General features: G+C 35.6%; 1 protein-coding gene across 2 annotated transcripts; it reads left to right on the top strand.

The window, feature by feature from the left end:
• The first annotated feature begins 820 nt into the window (after positions 1-820).
• On the top strand, positions 821-14,738 carry zgc:171775 (STKc_p38 domain-containing protein). 2 transcript variants are annotated; one of them, XM_056448818.1, is made up of 12 exons: positions 821-1,044; positions 3,935-4,064; positions 7,605-7,663; positions 7,902-8,013; positions 8,173-8,202; positions 9,416-9,463; positions 9,585-9,699; positions 12,287-12,358; positions 12,437-12,516; positions 12,600-12,678; positions 13,027-13,200; positions 13,886-14,738. In XM_056448818.1, exons 1-12 carry the CDS (start codon positions 926-928, stop codon positions 13,945-13,947), a joined length of 1,080 nt encoding a protein of 359 aa, XP_056304793.1. In that variant the 5' UTR covers positions 821-925; the 3' UTR covers positions 13,948-14,738. The 2 variants fall into 2 exon arrangements, with proteins under 2 accessions (XP_056304793.1, XP_056304792.1); XM_056448817.1 differs by lacking the exon at positions 8,173-8,202 and having other exon boundaries at positions 822-1,044.
• The last annotated feature ends 1,059 nt before the right edge of the window (positions 14,739-15,797 follow it).

The raw sequence follows: 15,797 nt of genomic DNA, 5'->3' as shown, positions 1-15,797 counted from the left end.
CATAATGCTTTGATGAAAAATATTTTAAAAGAAACGCGTTTATTTGAAATCTTTTTTGTAACACAGTCTTTACTTTTTGGTAAATAAAATACACATTTACAGAATTATTTTAATTTGAAAAACATAAAACATAAAAAGACATAAAATAATAATAATACTAATAATAATCATATTTTCCTAAATTATTTGAATTTATGTATATATGACAAAATTTTATGCAAGGATGTAACTTTTTTTATATAATGACAATGTACATAATGGCAATTATATATATATATATATATATATATATATATATATATATATATATATATATATATATATATATATATATATATATATATATATATATATATATATATATATATATATATATATATATATATATATATATATATATATATATGCATGCTATGAAGTAAAAAATAAGTAACCACATTTAACAGATTTATTACAGATTCAAAACAGTTTTTCCCATTCAGGCTATTGTATAACATTATTCACTGACTCTGATTCGTTCCAACACAAAACAGTAACTAGTTTACTTCAATAAAACCATAAATAAATAAAAATGGAATCCCCCTCAAAAGGTTTCAGATTCTTCCTAGTAGTTTATTGACTTTTTATGGTAGTAGTCAATAAAACAATAAACTTTCTGGAAGTTCAACAGTCGCTGTTCTTGCTGAGGGATATGAACAGACGGATCTTACTCGACGCCCAAGAAAATAAACTGTTTAAATGAGCTGGTATTTTCTTCGAGCAGAAAACTGGGGTCGTCCTCACCTGAATCACGTGACGGTGGAGGTGCGTAGAGGTGGGCGTGTCCTCAACTGTCACTCACCTGGGTGACCGTGAACAGCAGTGGTCGAGCAGCGCGGTCACGGAAGCGGACACGCGGATTCAGGTGCACTGTCTGAAGGTGTTCATGGCTTCCCCTCTGAAAACGGGCTTCCACAGACTGGACATCCAGAAAACTACTTGGGATGTTCCTGACCGATACACCTCTCTCAAGCCTGTTGGCTCTGGAGCTTATGGGACAGTGTGGTGAGTCTATTTATAATGTGGATTTATAAATTTATACATCTTAAGCATGGTTTATACTGGTATATACATGTTTAGTGAATATGGCTATATATATGTGTGTGTGTGTGTGTGTTATGGAGATTTATGGTAAAGAGATAATTTTCATAACCTATAATTTAAGGAGCCTTTTCTTGAGTTATTGTGGCATAAAATTTTCCATTAATGTTAATAATTCTTCATGAACCATCTTAGCCAATAAAGAACCTTCCTTTTTTTTTAAGATCATAGGCTAAATACAGTTTTTTATATATATATCCTGGAAGTGATTTTGAATATACAGCAGATAAATAAGGTTTATTTTAATTTTGATTATTTGTAGTGAATCTGTAACACTTTAGGTGCTAGGCGCTAGATGCAGTAATAGTTGTGAAATTATCACAATGGTTTATTGTTCCAGCAGCACTATTATGCTAGTTTAAGTTTAGTATGTACATAGAGGTTTAGTATATAATTGATTTGCTAGCCTGTATCTATGACTTGAGACTGAGTGAGCCTTAGGTGATATAAACAGACGTGAATTCACATACCTGAGGGGCAGGTTTCAGCACGTTAGCTGATAACACAGAAATTCCCCAAAAATATTGTTCAAATCAATAGTTTTCCTCTGTTTTGTGCATGGTAATGTAGGGTCTATTTGTTTTGTTTTTTGAAGTTAAGTCTGTTTGAAATAATGGCACAAGAACAGGTCATGGTCTTAAGCCTTTTATGTAGTGCAACTTTAAATATTTTTATAGTAAACTGTTGAATGCTTGATTCTCATTGGTTTATGAAAAGTCTTAGGTTTGCATTAAAGTGCAACAGTCATGTTCAGAAATAAAGCCCTATTAGAGAAACTGATTTTTAAAAATAACTGATCACCTTTAAAGGCAGACTTGTTGTAAGCTCTGTTGTGAAAGTTATTAATCAATTGTGTTATAATAGTGAAACGTGTGTAATAGTGTAACTACATTACTTAAGAAACAAGTGACTCATTAGAAATACACAATATTGTAGCATCAAACATACATTTATATATATGTATGTATGTGTTTATATATATAGTGTATTTCTAATGAGTCACGTGTTTTTGTTACTGCAGACTAGTTCAGTAAAAGGAAAGAAAGAAGAAATGCTCGCATGTGTTTAGCACTTTTACTTATCACAAACACAATAGTAATCTTGTAGTGTTTGCGCTGCTTTGGCTTTTTCAGAGTTGATGTGATCTCCCGATTGCAACAGAGAAATGCTGGGAAATGTCTCTAGACTGATGGAATTTCATTACTTTTAGCCTTATAATCTTAAAATGGCAAAATCACCAGTTTTGTCATCACTTTAGATATTATGCTAGAGAATCATTCAAATACTAGCTCTAAAATGATTTTGTTGAAGTAGCAACAGTTTTTGCTGTTCTGACTGTCAGCTGCAGATGTACATGTATGGCGGAAGAAAATAGTTCCTCATACAAAAGAATTTTTAGACTCTCTGTGTTTGATTGTCTTTTTTATTTACACGATTATGTCATCGAACTGTTGTATAAACGCAATATCACACGTGTAGCAGTGTGATATGGCTGTACTGTATATCGTCACTGGTGGGACACTAAGGCAACGCACGCCCCCCACCATGCAGATGTACTGCCATATCGCACTGCTACTCGTGTGATATTGCTCATACACACAGTATGTATATTTGCATATTGTTTCTATAGGTAATTTAATTGTATCATTCATACTGCACCATGGAAATGTAGCTCTTTCCTTCATTAATGTTGTTAAGTCTTATTATTTCTTGGCTTGGTTTGTGGCTTATTAAATCATTTTTATGACTATTGAAAAATCCTCATGTGAAAAATGAATGGGAAATAAGTACCAGAACCGGGCAACAATGCAATTCTTAATTTTTCAGATAAACTAGCTGACGTAGATCCAGGCAGCTCTTATAGTACAATATCACCACATCAAACGATTTCAGTTATTTCATTACAGCAAAAGAACCAAAACATATAAAGACTGCATTCAAAAAAATCCTACCCAATTATTTAAAAATTTAACCCAACCATCATATTTTACCACAAGTTTGTTTAAAACAGTACAGCAATAGTCAGAAACTCAATTCCCGGAGGGCCGCAGCTTTGCATAGTTTAGCTCCAACCACCTCCAACTCACACCTGCTTAATAGTCTCTAGTAGTCTTGAACACCTCGATTATTTGGATCAGCTGTGTTTGATTAGGGTTGAAGCAAAACTGTGCAGAGCTGCGGCCCTCCAGGAATCAAGTTTGAGACCTACTGTATATGCAGTACAGCATATTTTAGAGTATAGCATTAATGAATATATATATTCGCTTTGGATAAAAGCGTCTGCTAGATGACTAAATGTAAATATTAAACAATGGAATAAATAGACTAAATATGTCCATGTTTTTGCTTATTTATGGAAAGTACATAGACTCTTTCTTTGATTCAAACACACACAAACAACAAACAGACACAGAAATGTAATGTCAGCACTTCTCTGATTTTATCAGTTAAAAGGTTTCACAACAGTAGATTAAAGTTTTTGGCCTTAAAGACGATAATAGCTTACATGCTGTAAAATTTCAGCTATTGAGTCCCTCTACGATTTTGAAAGTACAATTGTTTGTCTAAAATGACCAGATTTGTGACAACTTTTCTCAAAACTAATGGCATTATTTGCTTCTGTTCTTGTGTTTTGCTGTAAAATTACACAAAAATCTTGTAAAATGTTACATTTTTGATCTCAAGAACCATTGGGACTCACAAAATCTTTTAGTGACTAGTTATCTGTGAAAATGAAGTTGTAACATGTGATGTGCTGGTGTCTAATAGAGTGTAATGAAAAAATTGTGTGCAGTTTTGCAGTTGACCAGAAGACCAAGGAAAAGGTGGCCATTAAAAAGCTGTACAGACCGTTCCAGTCTCTGATCCATGCTAAACGAGCCTATAGAGAACTCCGGCTGCTGCGTCACATCCAGCATGACAATGTAAGTCTCAAATTCAAGGAGGAACGCAATAAACCTAGAGTAGAACTGGATGTTGTGTGCTCCTGTATTATTAACATTGTTACCGTATTCTCTTACTACGCTCTTTGTGACAGCCTCATCAATTATGAATGTATATTTCTCATTCAGACTAACAGCTTTAGCACTTGTTTTGTTTATATGTGTTTTTTTCAAAGCGTCATAACTCCTCTGTCAATAAAAAGAGAATGAAAAGATTTGGTGATACTGTTATTGTGAAAGCCCCTGCTTTATCTTCTCAAACCGGTTTCTGTGCTTAGTAAACAGTAGCCTGCGTTAACTCACACTGCTGTGTCTTTAATATGAGCAGCAAGAGGATCAAGAATGATTTATGCAATACTTTATCCTCTTTTCAAATCCCAGACCAGTTCAGTCACTGGAATGCCAAATGATTTTGAGCAGTGTTTAAGTGAAGTTTACCAGGGCAAAGTTTGCTTTAATGATTTTTTGTTTTTGTTTTAAGCAACAGCAAGGAGCAATGTGTACATTGTGTAAAACGTACAACATGACCACATGGATTTCTTTCTGGACTAGACACTTTTTTTAGTAAAATCAATAAGGTCAAAGATGTGATGTAGTATTTTGGTTTACAAGATTTACAAAAGCGATTTTATACATAGACATTATATTAAATGCAAGTTGCATGTCTTCTATAATATTTTAAAGAATTGAAATAAGTGAAAATAAAATAAAATCTGGCAAAATTGGACATTATAATGGGTAATTTCTGGGGTTTGGCATCGTACGATGTCTAATGTGAAACACCGCGATGGATGATGGCATCGTCAGCGTAGGCATTACTTATGAATAATTAATTAATTCATAATAAATTCATTATTTGTAGCATACTTGTTTTAACTACCTGACCTGCATGGTCTTTATTTTACCCATAACCAAATCATAAATAAATCAAGATAAATTACACACAAATTACCACCTATCAATCCCTTTTTCTGTGGGACTCCGGCATGATTAGGCAGAGTGATCTGTGTCGTTATAATGGCGTTGACAAACTTGGTTGTTTTAAAAAGGTGCACAACCAACAGGAACCAACCAACAGTATCTGAGGTTTTCGCTAAAATTACTATGTACAAGCCTGAACGCGAAAGATTGAAGCAGTTGACTGACGCTGTGACTTGTTACCTGATAGATTCAAAAGACAGAAGAGTTGTTAGATAGAGACAAGATTAATTAAATATCACATTTAACAACTAGGTGACGCAGTGGCGCAGTAGGTAGTGCTGTCGCCTCACAGCAATTAGGTCACTGGTTCGAGCCTCGGCTGGGTCAGTTGGCGTTTCTGTGTGGAGTTTGCATGTTCTCCCTGCGTTCGTGTGGGTTTCCTCCGGGTGCTCCGGTTTCCCCCACAAGTCCAAAAACATGCAGTACAGGTGGAGGACTCTTGAGAAATGCTAGATGAAACATGGATCGTTTTTGTTAGTTTAATTTTAAAACTAAGATGTATTAGTGTAAAAGGTGCCTTAGTGTGTATTTTTAGACGATGGACGATGGCATCGTCTGTCAACCCAAACCTAGTAATTTCTGTAAATCAAAATGTATGATGGTCACTGTTTTTAGTTTAGAAAAAATATAACAATCACTGTAAACTGGACATTCTAATGTATAAAAAGATTGAAGTTGTAGTGCACTTTTATTGTTTTGATGCTTCAAACCACAATTTCAGCTCTGACACATTTACTGTGTCAACTAAAACTGAAAATTCTGTCATCATTTACTCTCTTGTTCTAAACCTGTTTGAGTTTAAGAAGATATTTGGAATAATGTCTGTGTAACAAAGAGGAGGCGGATAACCGATGAACTTTTAAATAATTTATCAATGAAAAAATTAAACAGACGACAGCTCCTCGCTGAAACTGCCGCCAAACTGAAATCAAAAGTAAAACATAAAATGTCCAGGCCTGGTCCTCTCTCTTCTTCCACTACCATCTCTCCTCCTTTTATAATTCAGAGCTTCTCTGTGGCACTTGACGCCGCTGCTTGACACAGGTGCTTCACATTATCACTCAAGCACTGGCCTCATCCCGTTCCCACGCCTCTCAGCTTCACCCATTCGCTACAGTCAGAAACCTGTAATCATTGACTTCTATAGTATTTGTTTTATGTGAGTAAAATAGTAAGTTACTTTATTTTTGGGTGAACTATCCCTTGAAAAAATTTAAAATTTATGTTAGTGAGGCTTGGTCTGAAGATGATCTGAAGGCTGGACAAACTTCAAGAAGTAAATGGCATAACAATTATATACGCTAATCGTTTTTTATTACAGAGCCCCTAAGGCAGAGGTGCTGCTAGCAGTCTTGGTCCCCATGAAAGAATATGAGGTTGTGCCCCCAGCTAATACTGTTAATATTAACAAAGCAGATCCTTTGATGCTCGAAAGTGTATTGGCCCTTAGAATTGTCCTAATTTTCCCCTGCTTAGGGGTGTCCCTGCCCTAAGGAAATGTGGTACTGAAAAAAATGGGTAAGAAAAACATACAGTATCATACAGTATACAACTCTCCTTTTTCCGTCTAAACTATTCATTGGGATCTCTACATGGTCAATATACATGGCCGGGCTGCTATAGCCAAACTATTGATCACTCGTGCCAATTGCAAACATTGGTTTTAATGGTGCCAGCAGAGAAAATCATGAGCTGCGGACAATGTGAAACATGTATTGTTTTCTGATAAGTCCATCTTCACTGTCTTTTCCATATCTGGGAGAGTTATGGTGTGGAGAAGCCCCAAAGAAGCGTACCACCCAGACTTTTGCATGCCCAGAGTGAAGCATGGGGGTGGATCAGTGATGATTTGGGCTGCAATATCATGGCATTCCCTAGGCCTAATACTTGATGTGCTAGATGGGTGCGTCATTGCCAAGGACTACCAAATCATTCTAGAGGAACATGTGCACCCAATGCTTCAAACATTCTATCCTGAAGGCAGTCCCGAATAACAGGATGATAATGCACCAATACACACAGCAAGACTGTTGGCAGAGTGGTTTGATGACGATGAAAGTGAAGCTGAACATCTCCCATGGCCTGCACGGTCACCATATCAACATATTATTGAGCCACTTTGGGGTGTTTTGGAGGAATTAGGAAATGTTTTCCTCCACCAGTTTCACGTAGTGACCTGACCACTATTCTGCAAGTGGCTCAAAATTTCTATACGGTAATGACATTGACCAGACACACTCCTTACTGCTGATTGGCTGCAGGTGTGTTTTGAGACTTTCACACTGTGGTCAAAAGTGTTGTTATATAACAAAGTAAACAGGGTCAATTTTGCCTGCTATATATTTTCATTACAGTAGACGCAGTAGCGAAATAAGAAAAGTAACAAACCATATACATGCCATTCAGTCATTCAAAGCACTGCATAGATTTCACAACTTCCTTCGCTATCTTTATTTAATCTGAAATGATTTGTAATGAACAATCTTTAACATTTGATCAATGAAATTATTCCTGATAACAAACCTGTTCTTCTTCCTGTAGGTGATCTGCCTCCTTAATGTCTTCACCCCTGATTCTTCGCTGGAGAAATTTGATACGTTGTGAGTGTCGAGATGAACAGAATGCATTCCTGTGCAGAACTCTTGCACTTGTTGTGACAGGCTGAAGGTCGCAATGCATGCATATGTGTGGATGTATTCGTATTTGCATGAGAGTATGATCTACAGTAGATAGGAACTTTGCATGGTGTGTGATTTTTTTCAATGTCACAATACATTTTAAAAGGTTACACTAAATGGCACAATATTTTCAGCTACATTCTGTCATGTTTTTGTCCAGCTATATGGTGATGCCTTTTGTAGCTCAAGATCTTGGACACATAATGAAGAGGAAACAGTTAACCAGCAATGTCGTCACTTACCTGTTCTATCAGATACTGCGAGGACTCAAGGTCTGCCTTCTTCATGTTACTTCAAACTTTTTAATTCTCCTAGACCCCCATTCTTGCCTGTGTAACACATTATTGATGATATTGATTGATGAATATTGAATATCGCATGATTTTTCCACATCAGTGTTGATTATAAGTAACTGATACTTCTTTTTGTAGTATATCCATTCTGCTGGGATCATTCATCGGGTATGTAGAATAAATATTACCTATTTATAACCTACTTTTATATCTGTTGGGGTTGTTTTTTATTTTATTCATGAGGGAAAACCATTATATTGAACATAATATTCAAGTAAAATCAACAGTAACACATTATTACTATATATTATTTTCTTTTATTATTTTCTTTTTGGCTTAGTCCCTTTATTAATCTGGGTTGCCACAGAGGAATATACCACCAACTTTTCCAGCATATGTTTTGCGCAGCGGATGCCCTTCCAGCTGCAACCCATCACTGGGAAACATCCATACACACTCATACACTATGGCTAATTTAGCTTATTCAATTAACCTATAGCACAGGAATTGTGGGGGAAGCCGTAGCACCCAGAGGAAACCCACACAAACACGGGGAGAACATGCAAACTCCACACAGAAACGCCAACTGACCCAGCCGAGGCTTCTTCTGAACCAGCGACCTTCTTGTTGTGAGGAGATCGTGCTACCCACTGCACCCCCGTACAGCCTATTACATTTTTAATTATACATTTTAACTACGTTAGAGTCACATGATTCTTGTTATCATTATAATGGGAAGATTTGATGCTCGAGAAACAATTCTCATTTTCATCAATGATGAAAGAAGTTGTGCTGCTCAACATTGTGGTTGAAACTGCTAGCAAGCAATTTATGCTTTCAAAAATGCAAAGGAGTTCTGTAGAAATGTGTTAGCCACACATGCTAATTCATGCTAACAACATGCCGGACACATTCAACATATTAATTTGTCAAATAATGTGTTTTTTTTATCTTGCTCACTCCAAACTTTGCATACCAATGGTTTTAAATGGTTTTTAAAATTGAACCTAAAACATTGGTTGCATTTTCACACCTTAACACTTCTTCTTAACAATCAAATTCTGCTTAATAATAGATTATGTGCTTAATCCAACACAATCTTAATCCAACACAATAACTTTTTGATTTAGTGTCTAATTCGTATGAATTCCTACAATCTAATTCGTACAATGTAGTACGATTTGCTCATCCCCTAATGACGGTTGGGTTTAGGGTTGGGGTTAGGTGCCCCGCCTCCTTTTTAAAATCGTACAATTTCATACGACTGAACTTGTACGAATTCGTACGACTTAGCCACTAAACTGACCAATCGTAAAATACTTACGTTTTCTAGTGAGATCAGGCTGGCTTAATCAGTTAAATCACTGATGTCTTGTTGCAGGATCTTAAGCCTAGCAACCTTGCAGTGGATGAAAACTGTGAATTAAAGGTAAAGACAAAGAGATGATCATTTGTTTGACGTGAAAAGTTTATCATAAAACCTTCTGTCATCTCTTGTTCAGCTGCTTATTTATCTACGGTGTGGCCTGCTTTTTTACACTCTTTGTTAGATCCTGGACTTTGGACTGGCAAGACATACTGAGACTGAGATGACAGGCTATGTGGTGACACGCTGGTACAGAGCACCCGAAGTCATCTTCAACTGGATGCATTACACTCAAACAGGTGACCTTTGACCTTATTGACCTTATTCTTCAATGCGGAAGTGTGCTCGTTTTTTGTGATTGTTGTAGAACTTCCGATTCAGTCGCCTACGGGAGAAATGAATAGGAATAATAAACGTCAGAAATTGGTCAAACTACTTGCTCTACAAACCAGTATTTGCATGATTATACAAAGTAGAATAAGATAATAAGAAAATATTAGTTTGCAACATCAAGCAGCAAAACGAGCTGTTTTTAACCTCTAAAAATGAATGGTATTGAATTTGACCGGAAGTCTCAAGCCAAAATGATTCAAATGGCTGCGCCCACTCATATGCATAGAATAAGGTGAATATTACTGACCTGTCCAAACACATGTAACTAGTTTGTTGTATTATAAAATTATCTATAGATATTTTTGTTGACTTTAGATAACCAACGATTTAAAGGGTTAGTTTACCCCCCAAAAATAAATGCGATGTTTGTTCATCTTTGGAATACAAATTAAGAAATTTCCGATGAAATCAGAAAGCTCACTCATCCTCTATCCCAGAGGGGATGTTAAAACAACATCAAGTTGAAAATGACGTTTAAAAACATGTGAAGAGTTCAGATGCAAAACCTCTAAATGCCGTCTGAAATTTTCCTCTAAAATGATCATCTTTATCAGGCTTCTGTGTGTATGTTCAGTAACATCACTTTTATGGCAAAGAATACTTCCTTTTCCTGGTCTTTAAAGTTAAATATCTCATTCATTCATTTTCTTTTCGGCTTAGTCCATTTATTAATCCGGGGTCGCCATAGCGGAATAAACCGCCAACTTATCCAGCACATGTTTCACACAGCAGATGCCCTTCCAGCCGCAACCCATCTCTGGGAAACATCCATACACACTCATTCACTTCGGACAATTTAGCCTACCCAATTCACCTATACCACATGTCTTTGGACTGTGGGGGAAACCTGAGCACCCGGAGGAAACCCACACAAACACAGGGAGAACATGCAAACTCCACACAGAAATGCCAACTGACCCAGCTGAGGCTTGAACCAGCGACCTCCTTGCTGTGAGGCGACAGCACTACCTACTGCCCCACTGCGTTGCCGTTAAATATCTCAACATAAACAAAGGAGGCTGTGAAACATGTTCATTTTTTATGGAAATTTTAGACGGCACTTAAAGGTTTTTGCATCTGAACTCTTCATGTCATTTGAAATCCACACATTGATTTCCTTTTGACAGCCAAAATAAGTTCACAAAAAACATTATAATGTAAGAAAAGTTATATTCATCTGAAAGTGTCAATTCTAAATTTACTGTTCACTGGATTTTGTATTCTTACAATGCATGTAAACTACTGTCCTTTTGACATCAAGGAGCCTGCTGGAATAGTCAGCAATGGTACTGGGACATTCAAAAAAGTCCAGAAAAGGAACCAAAAACAATGTCAAAAGAGTTCTTCTTTCATGAGAGTTCTGTGGTTTACCTGTAATCATACAAAGCTCCAGGAACAATTTTGTGTTACAAAAAAACTTTAAAAATGACTTGCCAGTGTTTCTGCATCAGATTAGGGTGCATGTTTACTACTCATATATTATTCCACTTGCATATTGGGCTGATGACTATTACCTCCTAGGGCTTGAGTGTCCACATATGTGGACAGCACATTTTAGCTCTTAAGTGGCTATTTAAAATACTTTGAATGTTTTATATTTTGTTACAGACATACGGTGTCATCCTGCAACTGTTTTGCAGCATATGAAATGTCCCAAACCCTATTTTTAACTGTCCAAAATGGGAAAATTTAGTCAAAGCAAGTTCAAAAAGAAAAAAAATCTATGTTGTATAGGCATTAAAAAACATTCAGGAAAAAGTGTTTTATATAAATTTGGACCACGAGTCCACATATATTGACATAATTTTTCTCTAAAAGTACATCATATCAAAAGATGGTAGATTTTTATTCAAATAGATTTTTATTCTAATTAGGTTCAAATGAACCCAAATAGGAAAGAGAAATAAAAAAATGCATGAAAAAAACATCTTGGGCCTTAAGAGGCTAAAGGCAACATGTCGTACTGCCCACATATACCAACATAGCCAACATTCTAAATTATAAAAATCTAAAGCCATTGGACCTCTTTTTAAAGCAGTGGTCTCAAGCTCAATTCCTGAAGTCTATAGTAGTCTTGAACACCTTAATTAGTTGAATTAGCTGTGTTTGATTAGGGTTGAAGCAAAACTGTGCAGAGCTGCTACCCTCCAGGAATTGAGTTTGAGACCTGTGATTTAAAGTGTCCACACAAAAGTGAAAATTCTGTCTTTGTTTCCACATCCTCCACTTGTTCAAAACCACTTGTATTATTTTCATACAAAAGAAGATATACTGAAGAATATCTCATGTTGTGTTCAACAGAACAAATCCCAAAACATTTAGAACCATCTGAGTGTGAGTTATAGGACATTTACAACTAAAGATGTACTGCAGATGAGAAAATCCTCTGAAATATATGTCTTCTGAGATGTATCATCAGGATGTCTTCTATTCTGTCAAGTTCTTTGTACATTTAAATCACCGTAGCTCTTTGTCAATGTGTTCTCTGTTAAGTCGATGTTTGGTCTGCTGGCTGCATCCTGGCCGAGATGATAACAGGAGAAGTGCTTTTCCCAGGCAGTGACAGTATCCTTCCTCTTGAGGGCACTTCTTAAATATACACGTCAACAAAACACTATTCCTATTCCTTAATGCTCTGTAAAGGTATTGACCAGCTGAAGAAGATCCTCAACCTGACAGGGACACCAAACTCAACGCTGGTTCTGAAAATGCAAAGCAAAGATGTAGGAAAACACCACCAGTCAATTGTTTGTTGAACACATTATTTTCTACTCTGATATTCATTTTTGTATTAATTTGATGGCAGGCGCAGTCTTATGTCCGCTCTCTTCCAGTCCAAAAGAAAAAGGTCTTCAAAGAGGTGTTTTCTGGAATGGATCCAAATGGTAAGGCTACAAATCTTATCGATTTCAGCTTTAAACCGTAATTTTACATAAACAGCTTTTATTACAGTATATTGACATGAGGAAATTCATGATATTTTAAATGAGGAAATGCTTCCCTCTAGCGGTAGACTAGATTATACTACGAAAATATTTCATATTTTGGTTTCAAAAATGCTGTTTGTCACTCAAACATGTAAATTTGCGGTTAATTTACTTACCCTCAGCCCATACAAGTGGCTTTTTTTCTTCAGTAGAGCTTTTTAAGCAAGCCTTTGTGAAGCTAATATCAAAGTTTGACTTCTGTTGTGCCGTAATTCGCCATTTATTTAACACGTGTTTCAATTACAGCCATCGATCTGTTGGAAGGTATGCTGGTTTTGGACCCAGAGGTGAGACTTTCTGCAAAAACTGGCCTTTCACATCCGTACCTCTCTGAGTTTCATGACCCTGAAAATGAGCCTGTATCTCCTCCATATGATGATTCTTTTGAGAGTATGGACCTGGCTGTCAGTGAATGGAAAAGTAAGAACACATACGTTTACATATACATATGTACACATATAAAGCTGAAGATAAAATGATTAGCCCTCTTGTGAAATTGACATTTTAATGTGATGTTTAACAGCACTTTTATAGTATTTCCTATTATATTTGTCTTCTGCAGAAAGTCTTATCTCTTTTAGGTTGGTTTGGAACAGAACAAATCACCATTGTCCAATGACTTTCCTTAATAACTTGCTTAGTTAACATTTAACTAACAGTTTAAATTGCATTTTAAGCTGAATATTAGTAAATAACTACATAAATATGATGTAGTATTCGTTGCTGAATACAAAAGAAATCAATTTTTTAGAAATTAGTGTTGGAATAATCTTCTCTTCGTTTCGCAGTATTGGGTTACTGCTGGAAGGGCATCCGCTGCGTAAAACATGTGCTTGAATAATTGGTGGTTCATTCCGCTGTGGTGACCCCTGATAAATAAGGGACTAAGCTGAAGGAAAATGAATAAATGAGTAATCTTGTCTCCGTTAAAGAGCAATTCGGAAATGTATATAAAAAAGAACACAAATTTTACAGGAGGGCTGATAATTTTGCCTTCAATTGTACAAATATTAAGCTTCGCACTCTAACATGCTTATAAATCTGTTCAGAAACATGTATACATTCTTATGTAAGTTTGACTTATCTGTCTTGACATGTCTCTCAGGTCTTATCCACATGGAGATCATGACATTTGACCCCAACAACCCCAGAGTGACTGCAATGTAATACCTCATTTTCACATTGGGAATACAAATACTCCAAACAGACACTGGAAAACTGTCTGCTTGCTAAGATGTGATATATTGGGAAAACTCCAGTTCCAAGTCATTTTCGTTGAGAATACTATCGCAACAACTATGTTTGAGCAGTGTTTGTTTATATCACACATTTAAAAGAACGCTAAAGCCTTTACGATTTAGCATTTTTGATTCTACGCAGATTCTAACTGGTGCTACAAGTGTAGAGCTTAGTGACGGAGATTATTTTCAGGTGCTGCGTAATATCATTGTGCCTGCTTGAGCCATGGTACTGCAGCAAAGTCCCTTGATCATTACGCCAGAATTAGATTGTAGTTCCCAGCCATATTGACCTAGAAAATAACAACTTAGCATTTTTCGATGGCCTTTTTGTGGTCTCTGTGCACATTTTTTCTCCCTGTTTTTCATTTTTAGACTGAGATTTGGTTTTGTTGTTGCTTTTTTTGATAGTATTACAACACACTGTGAGTATATATAGTACGTCTTATCATTTGCCTTTGGATCTTATACAGTAAAGTGTTTGATTAAGTGTTTCATGGCATCAGACTTAATAAGCAGATTACTTACTTTTTACAGTTTTTCTCAATTGCTTTGGCTCAATTCACAATTTAATTTTAATTTTATTATTAAATTTATATCTCTGAACAATTAGCTTATTGTTTACTTTAGAGTGGCATTTCTCATTGATTTAAGAAAATTGCAAATGCTGTGGCACATGTGTACAAACAGTAAGTAAAGTTTGGACAAAAAATATTCGCATATGGCTTGTGTGTCAAATTCTTCACAACTTCTCAATCGTTTTTCATCATGTATGCCATCACACTCAAAACTGTTTATTCAATTGTCAAACATTTGTATATGCACATTGTTGTAATATCTAATCAATTTCATGCGTGTTTAATAAAAAAGGTCAGGAGAGGTTTTTCTTCAATGTCAAAAATCTTAGTAAGTTATCGGATACAAATGAATAATTTGAATCACAGAATTCTGGTATCCCGACCCCAATGCAATACAAAAGATACATTCAGGAGGTGCACAACAATTTTCATTTCTTGATTCACGCTTTTATATGCAGCTGATATTAACAGGTGGAGTATAGTGGAATTCACTTGTCAATCATTCTCCAGTCCTCCATTGGCTGCACCCATACATACGTCCTCTTTTTCTATGAATTCGCTGCTCAACATTAAAAGCACAAGACTTTTTCAACTGCAAATATTCTGTATTCACTTTCAACCCATCCCTGCTAACAGGAAGTTTAGCTGCAGAGCTCAAGTTAATTTTAGACAATCAGGCCTTTGCATTTCTATCAGCTTCATCTACTTCTGCAAAAATGCTTCATTAGTATGCTAAGAATATCACACTCAACAAAAGAAGGTCAGTTAATGTATCACCTTTAAGCAATTCAAATACAATTGTTCAGTGAAAAAAGTAAAAAAAAATATTACTTTTTCCACAATCTATATGTTTACACCATAAAAATTTGAGATTGAAATTGTTTGTAATGCCTGATAAATTAGTAAATGACCTCTAGTTGCAATACAACTTGCGTTATCATATATGGTGCCAAACTATATATATATATATATATATATATATATATATATATATATATATATATATATATATATATATATATATATATATATATATATATATATATATATATATATATATATAGTTGAAGTCAGAATTATTAGCCCCCCTTTCAATTTTTTTTCTTTTTTAAATATTTCCCAAATGATGTTTAACAGAGCAAGGGAATTTTCACAGTATGTCTGATAATATTTTTCTTCTAGAGAAAGTCTTATTTGTTTT

This window comes from Danio aesculapii, chromosome 23 (genome assembly GCF_903798145.1).
Source record: "Danio aesculapii chromosome 23, fDanAes4.1, whole genome shotgun sequence".
Classification (NCBI taxonomy): domain Eukaryota; kingdom Metazoa; phylum Chordata; class Actinopteri; order Cypriniformes; family Danionidae; genus Danio; species Danio aesculapii.
Note: the sequence above shows the minus strand (reverse complement) of the source record. Positions and strands in the feature narration are given on the sequence as shown.